Here is a 22,575-nt window from a genome sequence, read left to right as displayed (position 1 = left end):
GAGAGAGAGAGAGAGAGAGAGAGAATCCTAAGTAGGCTCCACGCTGTCAACATAGAATACAACATGGAGCTCGAACTCACCAAACATGAGATCATGACCTAAGCCAAAATCAAGAGTCAGATGCTTAACTGACTGAGCCACTTAGGCACCCATCACTTCCCATTTTAAAGGTGGCCACGAAATTCAAGTAACTATTAGGAAGGATTGTGTCTGTCTTCCTAAACAAAGCCCACAAGTATCTAAGCACAAAAGAACAGGATTCTTTTATGATATAAATGCAGTGAGAATTTGGTCAGGCTATTCACGGTGAAATCCAAATTCATATGGATTTGGGCATTTACACTGTTCTGAAATTTAGACCAACTAGATGTCAGAAGTAGGACATTTTTTTCAGATTTGCACCTGTTTCTGGAGCTGTAGACAGGCCTCTTCCAAGCACTTTATGTGCTTTACACATAATATTGTAATTCCCAGAGCAACCCCACAAAGAGGTAGTCTTACCCCATTTTCAGATGAGGAAATGGAGCCTCATGATGTTAGATAAGATCTCACAGTTCTGAGCCCTCATTTGAACACAGCCGACTCCAAAATTCCACATTATTCCTCATTATTCCTCATTGTCATGATCAATGAGTCATGAGCATTCAGTGTATTTCAGATGGGACGGGGTTAGTGTAAGGCAAATGATCCACACTGAGTCCTATAACCATAGAACTGAAATATTCAGGATGAAATGATATGATAGCTGGAATTAGTTTCAAAATTCAGAGGCATGGGTGAGGGTTTAGATGAGTCAAAGTTGGCATTGAGTTGATAACTGTTGAAGCTGAGTCAGAGATACATAAGAATATGAGGAGTTCATTATGTCATTCTTTGTGATTTTTTTTTTTTATATATTGCAAAATAAAAAGGTTTTGGAAGTATGTGAATAAGACAGTTGCAACAATGACATTTTTTTCACAGTTACTTATGTTTGAGACACCTTTGGTGTTTTGGATTCTCCATCTCAGAGTTCCCCTATATTCATATCAGTGCCACTGCCCAGGGGAATATACACTGTTTAGATAAAGTGCTCCAATTTTGGGCTCTGAAATTGAATAAGTGCCTTCTTAAACATGAGAGAAGTTGGATATTGTCTGATTGTCCCCCTCACAGCATGTTCTCCCTAACAGCTGGAGACACTTTATGTACTGAGCGTGAGTACCTAAAATGCCAGGCAGGTACTCCCTCTGTAGCTGGGCCAATTGTGGGAAAAGACAACAGCTGATTCTGAAGAATGCTGCCATTTGGGACATGAGCTCTGTCTTTATTCTTATTTTATCAGCTGTGCTAAACATGGAAGTAGTTGGCTACAAGACAGCAATTATTTTCTATTTGTGGATGTAGCCATTTCTCACCCATCAGAATATAAACAGATCCCTGTGTCCTCAGACAGACCCTATTACACACCCAGTGGGGGAATTGGATGAAATTTTTAAAGCAATAAGCATTTGAGGAAGTAGACTAACTTAGAAAAAGTCAATGAAATGCATAAAGTATATTAAAATATAAATAAGGGGACTTTGTTTCTTTTTATTTGAAATATTTCATTTGAGGGCTAGAATTAAATTGCGATAGGCCCTTGCAAGTTTAGCTTGAATAAAATTTGATGGGAGTTTGGTTTTTCTATTTATAGGTCGCAATACCATTTGTAAATATTAATAACTGTGACTATTCCTTAGTGCATAATTGTTTATAAACCATGGGAAAGAGTGAAATCACTGACCAAGTGAGGCAAGACAACAATCTTTCCTGATGATAAAGAGACTAGTAATCCCTACTTATGTGTATACTTTAGGTCTGGCCTCCAAAAGAAATATAACCAAAGAAAGAGTGTGATTGCATCCAGGGCTACTGAGCCTAATATTTGGCTGCCTCTGTGTTATTCTGAGTTGTAATTTTCCATGTCATCCAAATTTGTAATAATTTTTAAATATGATAGAGTTTGAGCGAACAAACATTCTGCTTGCTGCATTTCTTCTGAGTGAGTAATTCCCTGACAACTACCAGATCTTGGCAGAAGCAAACCTGGTCATAAGTCATGCTCCACTTTCCGTGTGTTGAAACCTGTGATGCGTAACACAGTGTCTTTGAATTCCGATGTTGATTTTCCTAAAGGAAATTTGAGAGAAAAAAGAAAAGGAAATGAAATATCCAAATTTAGGAGTAAAATTAATGTATTATTCTAAGGCTTAAAAAATACATAAACACTAGTGATGAAGTCATTTTTATGAAGTAAAAGCCTGGATACCGTTTCTCCGTGTTCTCTGTGTGGTGTCATGGTGGCTCCAGTGGCTGTGTGAGTTTCAGTGACTGAAGGGGTTCAACTCTGTGGAATAGGAGTGTGAGGCAGAATGCAGGGGCCAGGTTGGCTGCCATTCATAGCCGACCTAATCTAACTGAGAGGATTGAGAAGTTTGTCTTTTTTGGAAAATACTAAGTCTCTTCCAAGTAACCAGAAATGTGACTTTACCGCACTGTTCATTAATGGGGGTTTTGGATGGCCACCATGTCTGTCTGCTGGCTGAGTCCAAAACTGCGGTAACTGCCTCCAGCAAGCTCACGGAGGGTTATGTCATCCCACTTAGCCAGCCGAACACTTTTTCCGTCTGCTAAAATGTGGAACATGGTTGCTGATTTTACTCTTTCTCCAAAGAGAGAGAGAGAAAAGTTGGATGATTGTTGCTTTTAATTTAAAGATGATATGTTAATTAGCATTTTAAAAATCTGTTAAGCTTAGCATGTTTAGTGTAGTCAGTCAGCATTGAGTTTCTTAAAGGACAAAGATGGGTACAGAGTAGAGAGATTTTATGCCAGCGTGCTAGAAGTTTAATGGATATTCCCCTAGTGAAATGATGGTCCAACCAGCCCTTCTTTTCATCAGGGTGACCTGAAAGATATCATGTGCCATGTAGTTACATCATGTACTAATGGTTCAGTAATAGGATAATTGCCAGGTTGCGTCCTCCCCCAACACAGGAAGAGGTGATGTGTTTGCACAAGTATTTAATCTGCTCTTCTAGGCTGCCCTCATTTCCTGTTCTCTTCCTAAATTTTTATTAAGCCATTTTCTAATAGGATTGGGAGTTTAGACAATGATCAGATTGTCACCTTGTGATTTGCATATTTGGGGGGACAGTAGAGGTTGATATATTCTAAAGTAAAAGGCACTCCTGCTAAACAATTTCCCAGTTACATTCAGAGCATGTCAAAAAAAAGTGCAGGAGAATCTCCCTTAAAGGTTATGCTATTTATTTTATATGTTTTCTCTGCCATTCGTTATTTGAAAAATAAAATGTCATATTTTTCATTATTTTAAAGGTCTCTGGGGAACAAGACTCATGGAAGAAAGCAATACTAACCGTGAGAAGTATCTTAAAAGTGTTTTACGGGAACTGGCCACATACCTCCTTTTTCTCATAGTCTTATGCATTTGTAAGTAGAACATTTCCTCCTACTAAAAGAAAAGTTTTGAAAATATTTGACCTGTCAAAACTATAATTGAAGGGAATTGTGTATGCATCAGAGGGGTTAATTCAGAAGTTCTCTGTTTTCAATTTCAGTTTAGAATTTAGTAAAGCCCTCCTCTCTCCTCTGGTAAACATTAATTAAAATTCAGCATTATCTGATTGGCCAGTTCATTGCCAGTTATGACCATTTTCACTATGACACGCATCTCGCAAACTGCCAGACACCAAGAAACCAAGTAAAAGGATTTTTGCATTAGATTTCCTGGTAAATACACAGTCACTATTTTTACATCAATTAATGTAAAGTCTACATAAGAATTATTTTTAACAAAACGGCTTTCCAAGTGTAACTTTCAGGAAATACAAATAATGTCACCTAATATTGCTTTTATGGATATACATATACATATTTAAAAGTCCCAGTCTTTTGGATTTTGATGTGTTTGTTGTGTGGGTTCCTTCATTTAGTTCTTAATACCTTCCAAATCTTCAATGAGCACTGGACCTGTACTCTAAGGAAACTTACTGCAGACTCACCTCTTTCTTCTTCTCTTCTTTCATATGTCCATGCGTCCTTGGGGAAAGGAGGGGAGTCCAGACTTAGCCAGAAACAAGTCTTAGAAACCATTTGCTTCAGAGTCCAGAAGGTCATAGACAATGGGTTTTATCTTCTCAATCAAAGAGCACTGAATGATGGGAGTCCTGTCCTGTTCTCTCGAAAGCCCTTTATGAGAACAGACAAGGAAGCAGATTTATGGCAACCGGGACCTCTTACCATACTCCTGGGAAAGGAGTTCATTCTTACCGTGCACACTTAGAAATGCTGAAAAATTAACGCCAATCTTGAAAGGACTCCCCTTCTTTGTATATGGAAAAAATCAAAATTAATCAACAGTTTGATAATGCCATTCCTAGTACATTAAAATTGACCACCTTGAATTCAGTTGACTAAGTGCAAAAAGCTTTTTGAATTTATCAGATTTATAAAAAGAATAAAAAGGGTTTCTAAGTTGAACATAAAGGATTGAGGAAACATTTAAGTTTCAGTTGTAATTTTAACAAATTGAATACTGATTGGGGCGCCTGAGTGGCTCAGTCGGTTGAGCGTCCGACTTCGGCTCAGGTCATGATCTCGCAGTTTATGAGTTTGAGCCCCACATCAGGCTCTGTGCTGACAGCTCAGAGCCTGGAGCCTGCTTTGGATTCTGTGTCTCCCTCTCTCTGCCCCTTTCCCACTCATGCTGTGTCTCTCTCTGTGTCTCAGAAAATGAATAAACATTAAAAAAATAAAAAAAAAAAGAAATTGAATACTGATTTATTTACTATTCCCACACACAGTTTTTATTAATGCTAGTCAGCTCTTGACGAGCTTTAACAGGGAATGACTTCTTTTTATATTTTCTGAGACTTTGCATTTCCAAGTGGGAACTTAAGCAAAAAAGAAGTTTTTTAAGCTACAAAGTTTGTATGTGTCAACAACATCCATCTTCTTGGTTTTTTTCTGTTACTTGTTTAGAAAGGAAATGTCATTAATTATTTTTTATTTTTATTTTTTAAGTTTATTTATTTTGAGAGAGAGGGAGAGAGAGAGAGAGGAGAGAGAGAAAACACGAGTGGGGGAGGGGCAGAGGGCGAGAATCCCAAGCAGGCTCCATGCTGCCAGTGCCAGAGCCCGACTCAGGGCTTGAACTCAAAAACAGCGAGATCATAACCTGAACTGAAATCAAGAGTTGGACACTTAACTGACTGAGACACTCAGGCACCCCTGTCATTACTTTTTAAAACATTCTATCTACGATAGAAATGCTGAAAAGCCTGAAGAGATCTATTCATTACAATAAAAGTTGTAAAGGCAGAGATGTGGTATCTTTAACTTTTATGTTCTAAGCTGTTAGAGCTTAGAATATTGAAGGAGATTTTGCTCCCTGCATAGGAGCTTAAATATTAAGCTACAGTGGCCTTAAATATTAACAGGTTGATTAGGATCATTGTTAAGTTTTTTTAAGTGTGACATAGACACATACATACATATATGTCTTATGCAAAATGTAAGTATCCCTATAAGTAAGTCTAGGTTTTCTATGCCCACCCCCCGCCCCCATACCAACTGCTTGAGCATCAGAATCACCAAGAGAATTTTTTTTTAAATTGCCATTTGCCCAGATCTGCTAAATCAGAGCCTTCTAGATGTGCCCCAGAGAAGTGAGTTTTCAGATGCACTGACAAGTTTGGGATCTAGGCCAGATAAATAAACCAAATAGCTAGAGTTTTAGGAAACATGCCTTAAGGCATATAATTAGGGTTCTCTTGTTTATTGTAGAATTTTTAAAGCTTTTTGTTCTTTTTCACACTAATCACATTTTTTTCTTATACCAGTAGCTACATATTTTACATAGGCAAAGTTTTATTTTCAGAATATTGTAGAATCTCTGGTTAAGAAGGGATCTTAGCAACCACATGATCAAACCTCCACTGAATGCTAAAATTGCACTCCAGTGTTCCTCTCAAGTGGTCAGGCATCCTATGTCTGATTGAGTAACAGTTTCAAGTTAAGGGACTTACTTCTTTTAAATAATTCATTTCATTTTTCTATGGCTATGTTAGAATGTTCTTCCTTATATGAAGCCAGGTCTACCCCTGTCTAACTTCCTCTCTTAGTGCCCCCTCCAAGCCCACCTTTACCAAGTACCTTTACCAAGTTCTCCAATTTAGCCTATCAGAAGTTTGGAGACAGCCATTCAAGTCTCCCTTAAGTCGCCTCTAGGTTAAACCTTTTCAGTTCCTTTAACTGTTAATCATGTCATTGGCGATATGCCTTTGAGTACCCACATGATAGAAATTCCCCCTGCACATGTTCTGTTTATCAGGTCCCTTTGAAAGTACAATAGCTCCTGCCTGGGTGGCTCAGTCCATTAAGCATCCAACTCAGCTCAGGTCATGATCTCACAGTTTTGTGAGTTCTAGCCCCGTGTCAGGCTCTGCACAGCTCCGAACCTACTTGGGATTCTCTCTCCTTCTCTCTCTGCCCCTTCCCCACTTGCACTGTCTCTGTCTCTCTCAAATAAATAAACTTTAAAAGAAAGAAAGTATAGTAGGAACCTCATGATGAAAGAATGGAAAAAGTGGGACTATGAGTGTCCTTATTCAGATACAAAGCTGTGGCTCCTGCACCCTCCCATCACCTGACCCTTCACGTAAATGATTCCTCAGTTTCTTCCCCCCAAACTATAAATCACTGTGTCCCCCAGCTAGTATTTGAACACTTCTTCCTGGAACATAGTCCTGAAAGGACTTCCCTTTCAGCTCTGTTAAATTCCATCTTATTAGCACCTGCTTATCATTCCAATCTGTTGAAATTATCTTGGATCTGGAGTCATTCATGTCAGTATCAGCTGTTCCTCTTGGCTTCACTGGATCAATAGAGTTGATATCATCCATGTTCTTATCCTGATTAATTAATAATAAATCAAAAAAAGTTTGGTCTAAGAGCATCATCCATTAGTGAAAGCTCTTTGAGTGGAGTTCACTGAATTATATTATCATCTAGGTCAGAATGTTCAAGAAATAGGTTAATAAGAAAGACTTTTTCTTATTAATGCCCGTCTGAATAACTCCATCATTCTTCTGCTATCAGCTGTTGGCCGAATCAAAAAGGAAATGAGATAAGTAGACATGATTTATTCCTAGCAATGCCTTACTGGCTCCTAGTGATTGAACCCTTTCCCCATTGCTCAGAAACCATCTCTTTAATTACTAGTTTTAAAATCTTGCCAACAGTATCAATATCAGATGGCCAATAATATCAAACTCATTACTTTGTGGGTATATGAGAGAATGTACTTAGCCCTATGCCTTGCACATGGGAAGCTCTTGATATGAAATAGATAGGGATCTGGAAGGCAGTTTGACACAGTAGGAAAAGTATAGATTTTTTTTTTTTGCATCAACAGAGGTCTGAGTTCAAATTCCAGCTCCACTACTTATATAGTAGGTAAGCTTGAACTAAGTTATTTAACCTTCCTGTATCTGTGAAATACTTATTTTGAAAGATTTTGTGCAGGTTGGGAATAATACACCAAAAGATCCTAGGTACTGTCATGTGAGAATAGTAAAAGCAAAATTCTTCCCAGAGATCGTTGACCGCAGCCGAACTCTTTCATCAGTAGGTTCTAAGAAGTATAGGTTCTAATTGTTTGAGCATTTGAGCCTAAGTGTCCCTCAAAGCTTATCTTCCATTTTATCAGTGTTAGTTCTAAGCCCTTGTATCTTTAAAATCAGTCTGCATAAACCCAGAGGAGAGAAATAACATGGGGACTAGGTAATCCTATTTTCTCTGTAATTTAGAATTTATTCTTACTTGAAACCTAAGGTTGCTATGAATCTACCATCAAAATATTTATTTTTATATGGGTTACTGTTATAAATAGTAAGAGTATTTCTTTGTGTGACTTAGATGCTAAAGTTAAGGAAAGGAATAAATATTATTAAAGATCTTTGGAAACGGCAAAAAAAAGTCTTTGGTGAATCTGTGATAAAAATACATTTGCCTCTTCTTTTTTTCTGCTCCCTCCAGTCTTTAAAGTTTCTCAAATTTCCTATGTTTAGACATTATAATGGAAATCATAAAGAAAAGTTAGTTGAGTTAGCATCATAGAAATGTAGTTTTTGTACATGTCACAGAAATAGATAAGATTAAAAGGCAGAAAACAATTGTAAAGAATATTTACAAGAAATATTACAAAGGGTTAATACCTTACCACATTTGTAACCCACAAGTCACTGAGAAAAACACCAAGGCCTCAGTAAATATTTTACAGAGTAGAAAATAGAACATATTTCATAGAGTAGAAAATGTAATCAGTTATTGTGAGAAAGTCTTTAACTTTAAACTCACTAGTGTCCAAAGAAGTAATGAAATTGGAGAAATGAACAACATTGTCCTAAAATAGCATGATGTATCCTAGGACAGGAAGAGCCCTTCTAAGAAGTAATCTGTGTGTCTCCATTTCTTTTTCTCTGGAAGAAGATATTCTAGTATTCTAAAAAAATGTTAGTATTCTAAAAAAATTAAAATTAAAAAATGCTTCTTTAAATTTTTTTATTAAAAAATTTTTTTTTCAATATTTATTTATTTTTGAGAGACAGAGAGAGACAGAGCATGAGCAGGGGAGGGGCAGAGAGAGAGGGAGACACAGAATCCAAAGCAAACTCCAGGCTCTGAGCTGTCAGCACAGAGCCTGACACAGGGCTCAAACTCATGAACGGTGAGATCATGACCTGAGCCAAAGTCGGACACTTAACCAACTGAGCCACCCAGGCGCCCCTAAAATTAAAAAATTCTTAAGAAATTAAATGAATAGTATCAAATCAACACATTGTACACCTTAAATTTATACTATATTATATGTCAATTATATCTCAATAAAAAGGAAATGAATATTTTATTTTACTTGTAAAAATCTTGCAAGGATGGTTGTCTAATCAAGATAGTTTTCCTCATTGCAAGAGAATCCATGGAGACTCACTGTTGATAACTAGGTTAGGGAAATCAAAGGCCATGGGTTAATCATCACATTGGTGGGAAGCTAGTTCAATTTCCAGTGACAAACATTCCAACAGCTTCTCACAGCAAACATATTCAGTCCTAAGATCACAGGCTGTAGTCCATGGAAAGTAACTGTTAAAGACTGCCTATGCCCACAAAGCTCTCTGTCCTTTTCAGTAAACTGAACAAAAACCACATGACAAGAAATGTGTATTTATTCTTCTATAAATATTAATTTATACATAGTCTGTACTCCATGTGCATAGCTTTCTCTTCTTTATGTCTTTGTGATAACATTTATTAATACTATATATCTTTCTCTTTTGTTTCAAAAGAAAAAGTAATACAAGCTCAGTATAGTCATTCGTAAAAGCACCTATCCCTCAAAGATTTCCATCTCAGTGTGTTACTTACTATTTCCTTCAAATTTTAACCAAAACTGGATTAAAATATTTGGAGGTTTTAGTAACGTTTTTTCACCTCTCTTGTTTATTCTGTGGTCTCACTTCTACTTCTTGAAAGGCCTCACCAAAGTCACTTAGGGACCTTTTTTTTTTTTTTTCTTTTTTAGTTTATTTATTTTGCGAGAAAGCACAAGCAAGGGAGGAGCAGAGGCGGGGGGGGGGGGGGGAGGAAGGGGGGAAAAGAATCCCAAGCAGGCTCCGCACTGTCAGCGCAAAGTCCAACATGGGGCTCAAACTCACAAACCATGAGATCATGACCTGAGCTGAAATTAAGAGTCAAACACTCAACTGAGCCACCTAGGCACCCCACTTAGGGACCTCTTAATTGCCAAATTTTAGAGTTCTTTTCAGGTTTTTCTGGCATTTGGCTTTCTAGAAGTTTCTCTTTGGCTTCTAGGACTCCCTCTCTTTCTGTGTTTCTCCTTGCTCTATTCACTTTTAGTTTTTTTCCTTATGAAATGTGTTTAGCCAGTGTATTCTCTGCAACTGGATCTTTGGCTTTCTCTTCGGGGATCTTTTCCACATTCTCAACTGGTACTTGATGCTGGTGACTCCAGGTCCCCCCTAGACCTTGCTCATGAACTACAAACGTTGTGCCAACTTCTATCAGGCATCTCCACTGGTGTATCTCCTAGCAATCTCATCCTTAACATTCCTAATCCTGAACCCGTCATCCTCCCCATCCAAACTTGTTTCACTCATGTTCTCTCTGAGTTAATGTGAACATTACCCACATGATGCCTCTCCCCAAAGCTACACGTCATTCTAGATGCTTTCCCTCACTTTTCTCATTTTTCCTCTTTGGTGCCTCTCGAATCTGCCTTCCTTCATACATCACTGTTGTTCCTATTTTAACCTTTATCATATCTGTCCTGGATTATTCATTTATTCATTCAGGCAACTGTTCAGTAATTTAATTAAAAACAGATTGGGGCGCCTGGGTGGCGCAGTCGGTTAAGCGTCCGACTTCAGCCAGGTCACGATCTCACAGTCTGTGAGTTCGAGCCCCGCGTCAGGCTCTGGGCTGATGGCTCAGAGCCTGGAGCCTGTTTCCGATTCTGTGTCTCCCTCTCTCTCTGCCCCTCCCCTGTTCATGCTCTGTCTCTCTCTGTCTCAAAAATAAATAAACGTTGAAAAAAAAAATTAAAAAAAAAATAATTAAAAACAGATTTAGGCCCTTCCCTTAAATGCAGAAGTAATATGAAACAAGACAATCGGGGAGGAGGATTTCCCTACAGACAAGGCCTCTCTGGGACCTAAATTAAGAGTGGGAGCCAGTCAGATGCAGAGAGAACTTTATGAGTGAAGGTTCTGAGGCAGGAAAAGCTCAGAACATTCCAGAAACTGAAGACAGTTACTAAAGAGAGTACTATCAGATAAGGATGGAAAGGTGGTCAGGGGCCAGACCCTATAGGTCTGGTAGGCTTTGTAAGGGGTTTACAGTGGAAAGCTGGGTTTTTTAAGTAGAGAAGTGACAAGATTTATTTAAGTTTTAAGATGACTCAGTGACCTTAGACAACATTGTTTAGTATCTAATATCTGGACTTTTAGGACTCCCAGGCACTGCTCCAGATTACTGTCTCTGAAACCAGATTAACCCAGGTCACTCTTCCATTTAACATGCTATAATCCCTCAGTTTCAAGATAAAGTTTAAAATCTTTACATAATAAAGACATTATACAGTCTTTGCTTACCTTCTTCTTCGGACCTGCCACTCCCTATGACTTCTGTTACTTCAACCACACCACACCACTGTGAGTCTCAGAAAGGCTGTCACCTTCTTAGTCTGTTCAGTTCTTCCTCATCCCTCAAGATCAGCTCAAGAGGCAGATCCAGTGAGAAGCCTTTATCAACTATCCCACCTCCCTGAGCTGTGCTGAAGTCCAGGCCCACCTCTTTCACTGCAATCCTCACCTTGGATTGCCAGACTGGTTTATGCACCTGTCTCCCTCAGCACAGAGAGGGTGAAAGGGATGCTCTTAGGCACATCTCAGAGATGCCACATAGGTGCTCTTACAAAATGTTGACAGCTTTGCGCATTTTCACTCTCTGTCTTGTTTGCTAGTACTTCTTGCTCCCTAACACAGAACTTTTCCTAATATGGACTCATGGTACAGCTGACTCCTGGAGTGTATGAAGCTGTCTCTCAGAGATATCCCATGGAGAGGGTGCCTGGGTGGCTTAGTTGGTTAAGCATCTGACTCTTGATTTCAGCTCTGGTCATGATCTCAGGGTTGTAAGATGGAGCCCTGCATTGGGCTCTGTGTTGAGGGTGGAGCCTGCTTGAGTTTCTCTCCATCTCCCTCTGGCCCCACTCCCACTTGTGGGCACAGACTTGTAGGTGCTCTCTGTCTCTGTCTTTTCTCTCTCTCTCTCTCTCTATCTCTCTCTCTCTCTCTCTCAAAAAAAAATTAAAAAATAAAAAAGATATCCCATGGCTTATCCCAGGGCCTGGTACAAGGGAGGAACTGAGTTAATATTCGCTGATTCAATGTGTTAGAATAATCATCCCTTCAAAGCTAGATGGCATTGTTTCTCTAGATGTCTGAGAGATGGTGCTAAATAGTCAAGGGGACGCATCACTTCCCTTTTAGTGAAGCGTGAAATTTCATACAGGTCCTGAGAATTTCAAAAGCAATCGATATTAAAAATATAGGAAAGTAAGAGAGCTACAATGTTTAATCAGTGGCTAAAATACTCACATTTATATACATAGAGAACTATTGCATATTTATACATCAAAATATTTAAATCATCTGTCATAAATCTTTTTAAACAATAAAACCCACAGGTAAAAAATTTGAGAATGATCTATATTAATCAGTCAATCCAAAGCAAATTCAAATTTCAAGTTAACTGAAAAAATCAACTTAATAATTTTTTATTCAGCTTCGGGGATCCTTCACTTCTTTTCTTTAGCATCATATCAGCTTTGTTCCCTCAGCTGTCTCTGGATCCACAGAAAGCTTCTGTAGAGTTTATTGTACCCTGTCCATCCCTCTATGGGAGCTGGCTGGACAATGCTCTTCCCAGGGATACCTATTAGCTTCTCTTCTTGAGGACAGAGATCACACCTTGCTTATCTTCATAAGCACTCTGTCCCATAAATATGAATGGATTAAAAGTCTAAACCCTTAACTGTGGCCCAGTACAGTTTTGAGAGGTGGCAAGTCATGGAGCACTTGAAGAGGAATGTTCTTACCCTAATTTGTGGGTTGCAGGAGGACAGGTGAGGGAGCCTAAAACTAAGGGGACTGGAAAACATTCCTTTCCCTCCAGATAAAATAGATACGCCGCATGATTGTATGTATTTACTGATCCACTGACTGCTCGAGGTGGACTCTAAAACACACTTATGTTTGAATCACTATTATCTGCTCCTCTTTTTAAATAATCTTAATTATCTATGCTGCTCAGGTGGAGAAGCGAACTATATGAGGAAGAGATTTTATTAAATAGCACTTAATCCCCCTTTTAGTGAAGGGATTACAGGGATAACCTGTAAGTTATCTTCCTACCTCCCTCTAGGACCATTCAGAATGAGCTGATATAATCAGAAAATCTTTATGGAAAGAGTATAGCTTGAGTTTAGAGGGTTCCATACAAGATTTGATAGGTAGATGGGAGGAAGATGTGTCTGTGCTAGCATCCTGCCAGGAAAGGGATGGAAAACTCAAAGTGGTAATTAAAGAACGTTTAATGAAGGCCCTATGTCCAAAGGTGGGGCAGGGTTATGGGAACCAACAAGGGGAGTGAGGCCCTCAGAACAGTTACCACCTCCAGGCCTGAAGGGACAAGGGGAGGGAGTGGCATGGCATGAACCCAGTATGGCTGTGGGAGGAGAGATTCCCCCAGCAACTATGGCCAAGGTTAGAGGGTCCCCTGCCAAAGTGCATCCAGGTGGTGAGGGAATGGAGGAGGGGTGGAGGAAACAAACCCAATCTCTTTTTCCTCAGCTCCCCCCCCCCATTTCCTGTTCCGCCCCCTATGGGCCAAATGCATGGGATGTCAAAGGTCACGGGAGCCTATGTGGTACCATCTGTCGAGGTCAGCCACAGTATGCAGAGCAGAGAAGGGTGGAGAATTGATGTAGAACAGAGAATCACCTGCCCGTTTTATTGTAGAGAGAATAACAGCATATGCACAGCCTCAGGACGAGACACTCAGCATGGCTTCAGTAGGAACCCATGCAGATCAGCCTCCCTGTGTTGAGGGGCTGATCTAGGTGGGGAGGGGGAGATGAAGTTGAATAGCCATGTCCCAGATGTCAAGTAAAGGCACTTGATCTTAACTTAATGCTCTTTAGTAAGCCAGTTTTGTTTCACATAAGCCAATGTTAATTTATTTCTTTTACAGGCTTGAGAGCTAGGGAGAGATCCTAGAAGAATGGTGAAGAGAAGGAAGGCAAGGGACAGAGCAGACTGTTTGTGGATACCTACCCATTCAGTGGGAGTGTACTGGTAAGTGTGTGGGTTCCCTCACAGGGTTTATGTGGCTCTTTCTGTGTTCCAGTGACCTATGGGATGATGAGTTCCAGTGTGTACTACTACACCCGGATAATGTCACAACTCTTCTTGGACACCCCAGTGTCCAAAACAGAGAAAACAAACTTTAAAACTCTTTCTTCAATGGAAGACTTCTGGAAGGTATTTACAAATGACTTTTCTATTTTTGTTTTGTTTTGTTTTGTTTTTGTAAATGACTTTCAAAGTACCTCTTTATCACTGAAAATTATTCATTTGGCTTCATAAATTAATTCACCAGTATATATAGGACCCACTGTGTGCCTAACACCGAGTGAGATGTAGGTTATGGTGAGTTGTTGGAAGTTATGGTCCAGTTGAGAATCTTGTATGTTTCTTGCAGCATGTTGAGTGTTTCATACTTTACCTTCTTTAGTGCCATAGTAACCACACAAGGTAAGTGCTAATGTTGTGCCCCGGGTGGTAGATGAGGAGACTAAGACTCAGCATGCTTACACATGGATAGGGAGTATGAAAAATGGACTTTTTTTTCTAGCCTGACAGGAACTTCTTCACCCTGGTCTATAATTCATTCATCCATTCTTGATTCAATAAATATCTGTTGAGTATCTCCTAGATATACAGCCTAATAAGGGCAAAATTTGGTTATTTAGTCTTGCTTTTTTGTTTGTTTTTGTTTTGTCTTTTGTCTCCTTGTTTATGATGGCATATACTCTAGAACAGCACCTGATATAAGGCAGGCACTTTCTTTCAGAGATCTCTAATGTGAAACTCAATCCAGCCTTCCCAAATTGCACAAGATCCAACATAGTAGCAGAGGATAAGCTATGAGTGATACCATAGGAAAAATGTTAAACTGATCTGGGAGGTATGGTGCTCAGAACCTAGGAAAATTGGAAGGGAAATTAGAAAGGAAACAGTTGTTTCTTCCTGCAGAGATGCTTTCTAAAATCTTTATTAAATGCTGGGGTCAGAGCTGGTGGTTGTAAAGATAGAGGAAACTGGACCATGTGGACCCATTAATATTGATGCCTAGTTAGGCATCAGGAATTAGAGTGTATTACACATCTTGGCATCCAAATACTTGGCATCCAAAACCACTCTTGTATAATATGAATCTCTCCCCACCTCAACAGAGCAAAGCAATCCATCTCTGTTGATTGTCTGATAAGGGTAAGACACTGAGAAACAGCTTCTTCTTCCCTACAGGCACACTAATGAGAGACTTCTCACATATACACAATTCCATGGTAAAGCAGGGGCAGGGGCAGTTAGAGTTCACAATATGACAAAATAGTCCAGACACTTAAAAGATCCACCAGATGGCAGACTGGTAATCAAAACTGTAGTCTTTTCCTCTCCAAGCAAGTTTGGAACCATGGTTATGTGAGATGTTATTTTAATAAGGGAAAAGTAAAATGATCAGAGTTGTGGATTTATGTAAACCACACCCCCCACCTTTAGTCCTAGGCACCAAGGGTAGCAACCATATAAAAAAATGGATATATATTTTTTTAATGAGTATTATAGATGCAGGAACCCTGGCTCAAAGTTGGATCCTGCTCAAGGCCTCACAGCTAGTAAGCAGGGGAGCAAGATCCAACCCTAATCTTTCTGACAGAGAGACCCACTCTTGTCATGCTACCATGTTCACAGAGTTGCCAAACTGTTGGTCATGCAAACATTCCAGGAAAGTGCAATGCAAGCCGCTAAGCTTGGAGCTTTTCAAAAAACTTTTCAAAAATGTTTCCTTCACGGGGTGAAGCCACCTGGGTGGCTCAGTCTGTTGAGCATCCAACTTTGGCTCAGGTCATGATCTCATGGCCCGTGAGTTCAAGCCCCTCACTGGGCTCTGTGCTGACAGCTCAGAGCCTGGAGCCTCCTTTGGATTCTGTGGCTCCCTCTCTCTCTGCGCCACCACCCCCCACCACCACATTCTCTATCTCTGTCCCTCTCTCTCTCAAAAATAAATAAACGTTAAAAAAAATTTTTTTCAATGTTTCCTTCACTTTCAGTTCACAGAAGGTGCCTTATTGGATGGGCTTTACTGGAAGACACAACCCAGCAACAATACTGACGCCGACAACCGAAGCTTCATCTACTACGAGAACCTCCTATTAGGCGTACCACGTATACGGCAGCTCAAAGTCAGGAACGGGTCCTGTTCTATCCCCCAGGACTTGAGAGATGAGATTAAAGAGTGCTATGATGTCTACTCTGTCAGTAGTGAAGACAGGGCTCCATTCGGTCCAAGAAATGGAACAGCGTAAGTGTCTGTGCCCCGTCTCCATGCATCCTTGCCTCTCACTGACATTCGTTCATTCATTCATTCATTCATCATTTGTTCTCTAACCCCAACCAAGGAGAAGATGCTTTAAGTGAGCCTTCAGTGCTTACAGTTGAGGCGATAGCCAAATTGACTTTTGGTTTCTCAGGTTTTCTCTACTTTTTACCCCCTTCAATTTCTGCACACAAATTTTTCAACAGGCTAAATTGTTGACACATGGCCCACAAGAAAGAGGCTATTTGGGCCTTTGGTGGTTTCTTTTAAGATGACTCGTTCCTGTTTTTCTAGATCCATTGATATAATTCACTAGGTTATTACTGGAAATTATTCTGGTAGAGAAATTCTCATCTTACTAGAATTTACAAATATATCTTTGTTCATAGTACAGTTATTTAAAGTGTCTAATAAGCTTGGGAGGCAGTTTTTTGTCTGGTTTAAAGCCTGTCCTCTCAAAGATGTGTTTATGATGTTGAGTATGTATTGTCATTGTGGGTATTTGCAGGGATTTTTGGGATTCTTTTGTAACCATACTTAAAATATCTTGTGTATTAAGGGAGGATAGTCATTACTTTTAGAATTACGGTAGTTACTATAAAAATTTAAGAAGAGCTCTCAAGCGGTCCCAAGGTGGCCCTCTTAGGGTCACTGCCCCTGAGTGAGTCATTATGGTTAGAAGTGTCTTCTAAACTTTTCTAACCTAATTCTGTCAGTTCCCCTAGATCCCTTTCTTGGGAACTGAGACACCCACACTCCAGATTTGTCAATTATACAGTGGGGGCAAACAGCTCTCCAATGATCAGATTCTTTGTTTATCATCCGATGCATATTTTATTTAGTCCCAGGGTCCGTAAGGAACAAACTAGGTAAACGTCAGAAGATTTAGCATAAAGGGATTGAATCATCCCAAAGACATTTCTTCCAGGTTTGGTAATGATTTTGTCTACTGCTCCTTTTTCTAGTTCCTGCCCTTAAACTATGGTACTTTGTCTAATATTTTACTCAATTTCATATCATTAGTGAGAGAAATGGATACAGCCACTACCAGACGCTACTTAAGAAGGGATTTCATGCATTATCTCATCTGCTTTTCACAAAACAACTCTGAAAATAGGTGTCATCTCCGTTCTGTAGATGAAAAAACTGAAGCTCACTTACCCAAAGTGTCACAGCACTTAAACCAGTTTGACTCCAAAACCCATGTTTCTTCTAAACCACATTGCTTCTTCTCTATTAATTACACTGTTAGGGTGGCTCCTTGCCACCATCAGCTCCTTATCAGCACTCCTGCTTCTTGAGGGTGGGGACTGTATTTTGTTCACTGCTGTATTCTCAAAGCCTTGAGCACTGCCTGCTGTCTGAAGCTACTCAGTAAATGTCTGCTGGAGGCATGGGTGAGTGGGTGATTTCCATCCACCATGGATGGACTGCCATGTGTCTAAACCACCCCTTGATTCTGCCCTATTCTCAAATTACTCCCATTCCTCCTTCCCTTGAACTCCAAACTTCCGGCAAGAATAGCCTTCACTCGCCACGTCCATTTCCTTACCATTGATTCACCCCTTAAAGCTTAAACCTGTGCTTTGGACATCTCTCTTGGAAGCCACCAGTGGATTTATTGAGTTTGCTAACCCACTGACCCATTCTTGATGTACATCCCATTTGGCATCTCTGCAGAACTTGGCGGTGTTGATTGCTCGTTCTTGTGACTTCTGAGAGTGATGCTTGAGTTCCCTTCATTCTGTAATCCTCCTCTTAACCCCTCCCACTTCTGTCTTATTCCTACGTTCATTCTATATTCAGATCTTTTCTTTCTGTACATTTTTTTCCTTGACACTCAGTTGACTTCCTCTCTCATCCCTATTTGATAATTTATCATTTCTTCATCAAATGTACCGAGCGTTTACTTGTGCCAGGCATTTTCCCAGTGAGGTCTCTTTTTTCTAGAAACGCCCTTGGTGCTGGCTAGGGCAACAAAACAGCAAGAAACAAAACAGAAACAAATCCCCTGTCTTCACAGAGCCTGTGTTCTAGTGACAGAAAACAAAAAATAACACTATATCCCACCAATGTCCCACCAGCTCCTATAATTCAGTCTGACCAAACTGAATTCCTCACTTTCTTATCGGGTCTGTTCTCCTTTGCATTATTCAAAGAGTCTCCAATCATTTTTCAGATGTCACTTCTCCCTTGCCCCAACTTCCAAATCAGAGGCCAAGTTCTTCTGACGGTCACTGCAGTGTCGTATCTCTGTCCTTCCTGTCTGTCTTCCTATCTTCCTATCACTGATCTGGCTCAGGCCTCATCATGTCTGGCCTATTGCAGGGACTGCTAACTGAGCTGTGTTAGGTCCCCCAGGCCCACACCCTGGTTCAGGGATTTTTTGGAAGGATTCACAGGATTTATCATCTAGTCATGTTTGTGGCTAAGGTTTAATGCAGTGAAAGGATAAAAGCAAAAGCAGAAGAAGGTACAGGCATGTGGGGCAAAGTCTGGAGGAAACAAAGTGCAAGCTTCCAAAAGTCCTCTCCTGGTGGAGTCACATAGGACATGCCGAATTCCTCTGGTAACAAGTCCTAACAATATCTGTCAGAGAGGTTCATTAGAGACTCACTGCCTGAGGTATTTATTGGCTCCTGGTCACATAGGCAGCCATTGTCTGGCATGTACCCAAATCCCAGACTCCTAGGAGGAAAGAAGGTGTTAAGCATAAGCCACTGTGTTTGTACAGACAGGCTAGGCACAGTTAGCCACTCTTATGTATCAAAGTTTTATGTCAATATAGGGAGCTGTTTATTAGTCAAGGTTCAGAACAGCTAAGGCCCAACCTTGCAAGCAGGCCTTCCTAATAAAGGGCCATCTCAGACCTGCTATGGCAACTTTTCTGCACATGAGCTGTCTATTCCTCACCACTCCAGTCTTTCCTGCAGCCACCAGAGGAACTCCGTTCAGTGCCTCTCAGAAACCTTCCCTCAGTGACTACTTCGTGCTTGCTCTTCACAATCTGATCACAGTCTACCTTTCAACGTTTCTTTCTTCATCATATGGGAGCTGAACTCAACTACCAGCTGGATGCCTTGTACTTCTCCAGCCTCACCTGGCTCAGGCTTGAAAATGCCCTTCTGGGGCGCCTGGGTGGCGCAGTCGGTTAAGCGTCCGACTTCAGCCAGGTCACGGTCTCGCGGTCCATGAGTTCGAGCCCCGCGTCAGGCTCTGGGCTGTTGGCTCAGAGCCTGGAGCCTGTTTCTGATTCTGTGTCTCCCTCTCTCTCTGCCCCTCCCCCGTTCATGCTCTGTCTCTCTCTGTCCCAAAAATAAATAAACGTTAAAAAAAAAAAAAAAAAAGAAAATGCCCTTCTCATCCACTTGAGCCTGCCTGAATCCTACTTATCTTTCACAGCCCAGGTCTGCTGCAGCTTCTTCCCAAAGCTTTCTCTATGCACCTTTGCTGTCGCCGGACCCCAGACAAGGATCTGCCAGAGCAATTTCTCTATACTTCTCTGTTGGATTTATCATCCATCTACCTTGTATTTTAATTGTTTAATTACAACTTTTATCTTCCTACTTACTATAAATGTGAGAGGGAAAGGAACTTGGTCCATCTTTATATCCCTGTTAATGCGAAAGAAGCCTCTGGTTCCTAAGAGAGCCTCTCTCAATACTTGTGGATTAAACACCCAAATGCCCTGTGGAGTCTTGTTTAGTTCAGTTGCCAACAGTGGTACTTGATGAACTTGTACCTCTTGGCTGCAGTTTTCTCTGGGAGCCTAGAGTCATCTAGCCCCTGAGTATAGTTACCCAGGGAAGGCAGCTACATAAACTAAGGGTGAATAGCACAGGTTCTAGAGACAGTCCTGGTGTAGGCTCCTGACAATACCTTCAAAAGCATCGAGATTGAATTGACCTCACTAAGCTTCAGGACCCTCATACCTAAAAGGGGGATAATAAGTGTATAAGAATTAAATAAGGGGGTGCCTGGGTGGCTAAGTTGGTTAGGCCTCTGGTTCTAGGTTTTGGCTAGATTTAGTGTAAAGGGATTGGACCATCAGGTCATGATCTCATAGTTCGTGAGCTTAAGCCCTACATCTGGCTCTGTGCTGTCAGTGTAGGGCCTACTTGGAATTCTCTCTCTCTCCCTCCGCTGCTCACATACTATCTCTCTCTCAAAATAAATAAATAAACTTAAAAAGAAAATTAGGGGCACCTGGGTGGCTCAGTCAGTTAAGTGTCCATCTCTTGGTTTCGGCTCAAAGTCATGATCTCTTGGTTTGTGAGTTCAAGCCTCACATTGGGCTCTGTACTGACAGTGAAGAGCCTGCTTGGGATCCTCTCTCTCTGTGTCTCTCTTCTCTCTATCTCTCTGCTCCTCCCCTGCTTGTGCTGTCTCTAAAAAAGAGAAAGAAGAAAGAAAGAAAGAAAGAAAGAAAGAAAGAAAGGAAGGAAGGAAGGAAGGAAGGAAGGAAGGAAGGAAGGAAGGAAGGAAGAAAGAAAGAAAGAAAGAAAGAAAGAAAGAAAGAAAGAAAGAAAGAAAGAAAGAAAGAAAGAAAGAAAGAAAGACATTTATGAAGCACTACTCCAAGCACATTACCCAGCTTGATAAGACTTAGAGTTATTTATTACATACTCTATCTCACCAGGAACCAACTATCTTTATAAATGCCACAAGTGTTCCACTGATTTTATCTGTTTGTTTTGTTTTCATTTCATGTTTTAATTAGTTGGATATATACAAGTGAAGAAGACTTGAATGGGAGTAGCCACTGGGGAATGATTGCAACCTATAGTGGAGCTGGCTATTACCTGGATTTGTCAAGAACAAGAGAGGAGACAGCCGCTCAGGTCGCTAGCCTCAAGAACAATGTCTGGCTGGACCGAGGAACCAGGGCAACTTTTATTGACTTTTCAGTATACAACGCCAACATTAACCTGTTCTGTGTGATCAGGTGTGTACCAAGGGCGCTGGTCCCTCCCACCTCAGTGTCTTTGTATGTACATCCTAGTCTTGAGATAGACCAGGAGACCATTGCCTGCGGCTGGCTGAAGGACTGCCAAAGATCAGAGCTGACAGCAAGGGAAGGGTGAAAACCAAAGGCTCAGTGGGATAAATATATTTGGGGAAAGGGAACTAGAATCCTAGAATATTATGAGTTGGAAAGAACCTTAAGACTGGTCCAGGTTTATCCCAAAGCTGGAACCTTCTCAGAAAAAAAGCACTATGTTTTGCTAACATCTCTTTTTACTCATTATAATGATGATCAATGCTATATGCTCTGTTACCATGGCCTCTGGCCATCAAACAGTGACTTGTTTCCCTGAGCTTCCCACTCTCAAATGATGCCCATGCTATCAGAACACAAGCACAGTAGTCAGAGGGTATGCCTAGGTTCGGTAGGATACCCAGGTACCTGCTAACACTGAGATTCACCAAAGGCACATAATATTCCTTCTCCAGATCCTGTGACATTGCCATCACAGTCACATTGGTTAACAGTGAGGAAACTAACAAAGACCTACTGGCTTGTCTGGGGCCTATTGTTCATTCATCCACTTATTCAGCAAACATTTATTGGACACTTAATATGTGTCAGGTACTGTTCTCAGCACTTGGGCCACATCAGTGAACAAAATAAAGATAGCTGCTCTAGCAGAGCTTGTGTTAAACCAGGAGGAGATAGATAATAGACAAGAAACAATAAACAAAAGAAACAAATAGTAGGTTAGAAGGTAATATGTGCTATAAAAAAAGAAAAAAGCAGAACAAAGGCAAGGGAGAGTCAGAGTTCACCCACTTTAATCCTCCTGGTGAATGTGTCAGCAACACCCAGACATCACTGACATGACTTACTTTCACATATATCTACCTACCAAATAAGAAGCATAAATTCTCATCCTTATTTTGTGATCATTTTTGAGGCTAAACTCAAATCTGCTTTACAAGGCCAGTTGGATTTTCCCAGACTACTTATTTAACAACTTTCACAGGAAATGATGTCACATTAAGTCAAATAACAGCTATTACTAGAAATGATTGAATAATGATTGCAATTATTATTGAACTTTTCCTAATGATTTCAGGGCAAATAGAAAGAGGATAAAAACAGTCAACTCAGGCAGTCAACTCTGATTGACATTTAAGGAAATATCTATTTATAGAAGGTCTTGAGTATGTCTTTCACTTCCTTCCCATACTTTAAGAGTAAATATTGTCAAGGCAATTACTTCTTTTCTGTATGTTGCTGCCTACGTTTCTGGAGAAGTTAACAGATGCAGGGCCAGAACAGGACAAAAA

At 40.4% G+C, this 22,575-nt stretch overlaps 1 protein-coding gene across 1 annotated transcript in view; it reads left to right on the top strand.

Moving 5' to 3' along the window:
- Window positions 1–22,575, top strand: part of PKD2 (polycystin 2, transient receptor potential cation channel) — a 53,685-nt gene that overhangs the window by 5,059 nt on the left and 26,051 nt on the right. The window contains exons 2-5 of the mRNA XM_025922170.2: window positions 3,361–3,474; window positions 14,032–14,165; window positions 16,019–16,269; window positions 21,005–21,229. Coding sequence (XP_025777955.2) covers window positions 3,361–3,474; window positions 14,032–14,165; window positions 16,019–16,269; window positions 21,005–21,229 — 724 coding nt within the window. The remainder of the gene's footprint in view (window positions 1–3,360; window positions 3,475–14,031; window positions 14,166–16,018; window positions 16,270–21,004; window positions 21,230–22,575) is intronic.

The sequence above is a fragment of the Puma concolor genome, chromosome B1 (assembly GCF_028749965.1).
Source record: "Puma concolor isolate L17-30 chromosome B1, mPumCon1.1.hap2, whole genome shotgun sequence".
In the NCBI taxonomy this organism is placed as follows: domain Eukaryota; kingdom Metazoa; phylum Chordata; class Mammalia; order Carnivora; family Felidae; genus Puma; species Puma concolor.
Note: the sequence above shows the minus strand (reverse complement) of the source record. Positions and strands in the feature narration are given on the sequence as shown.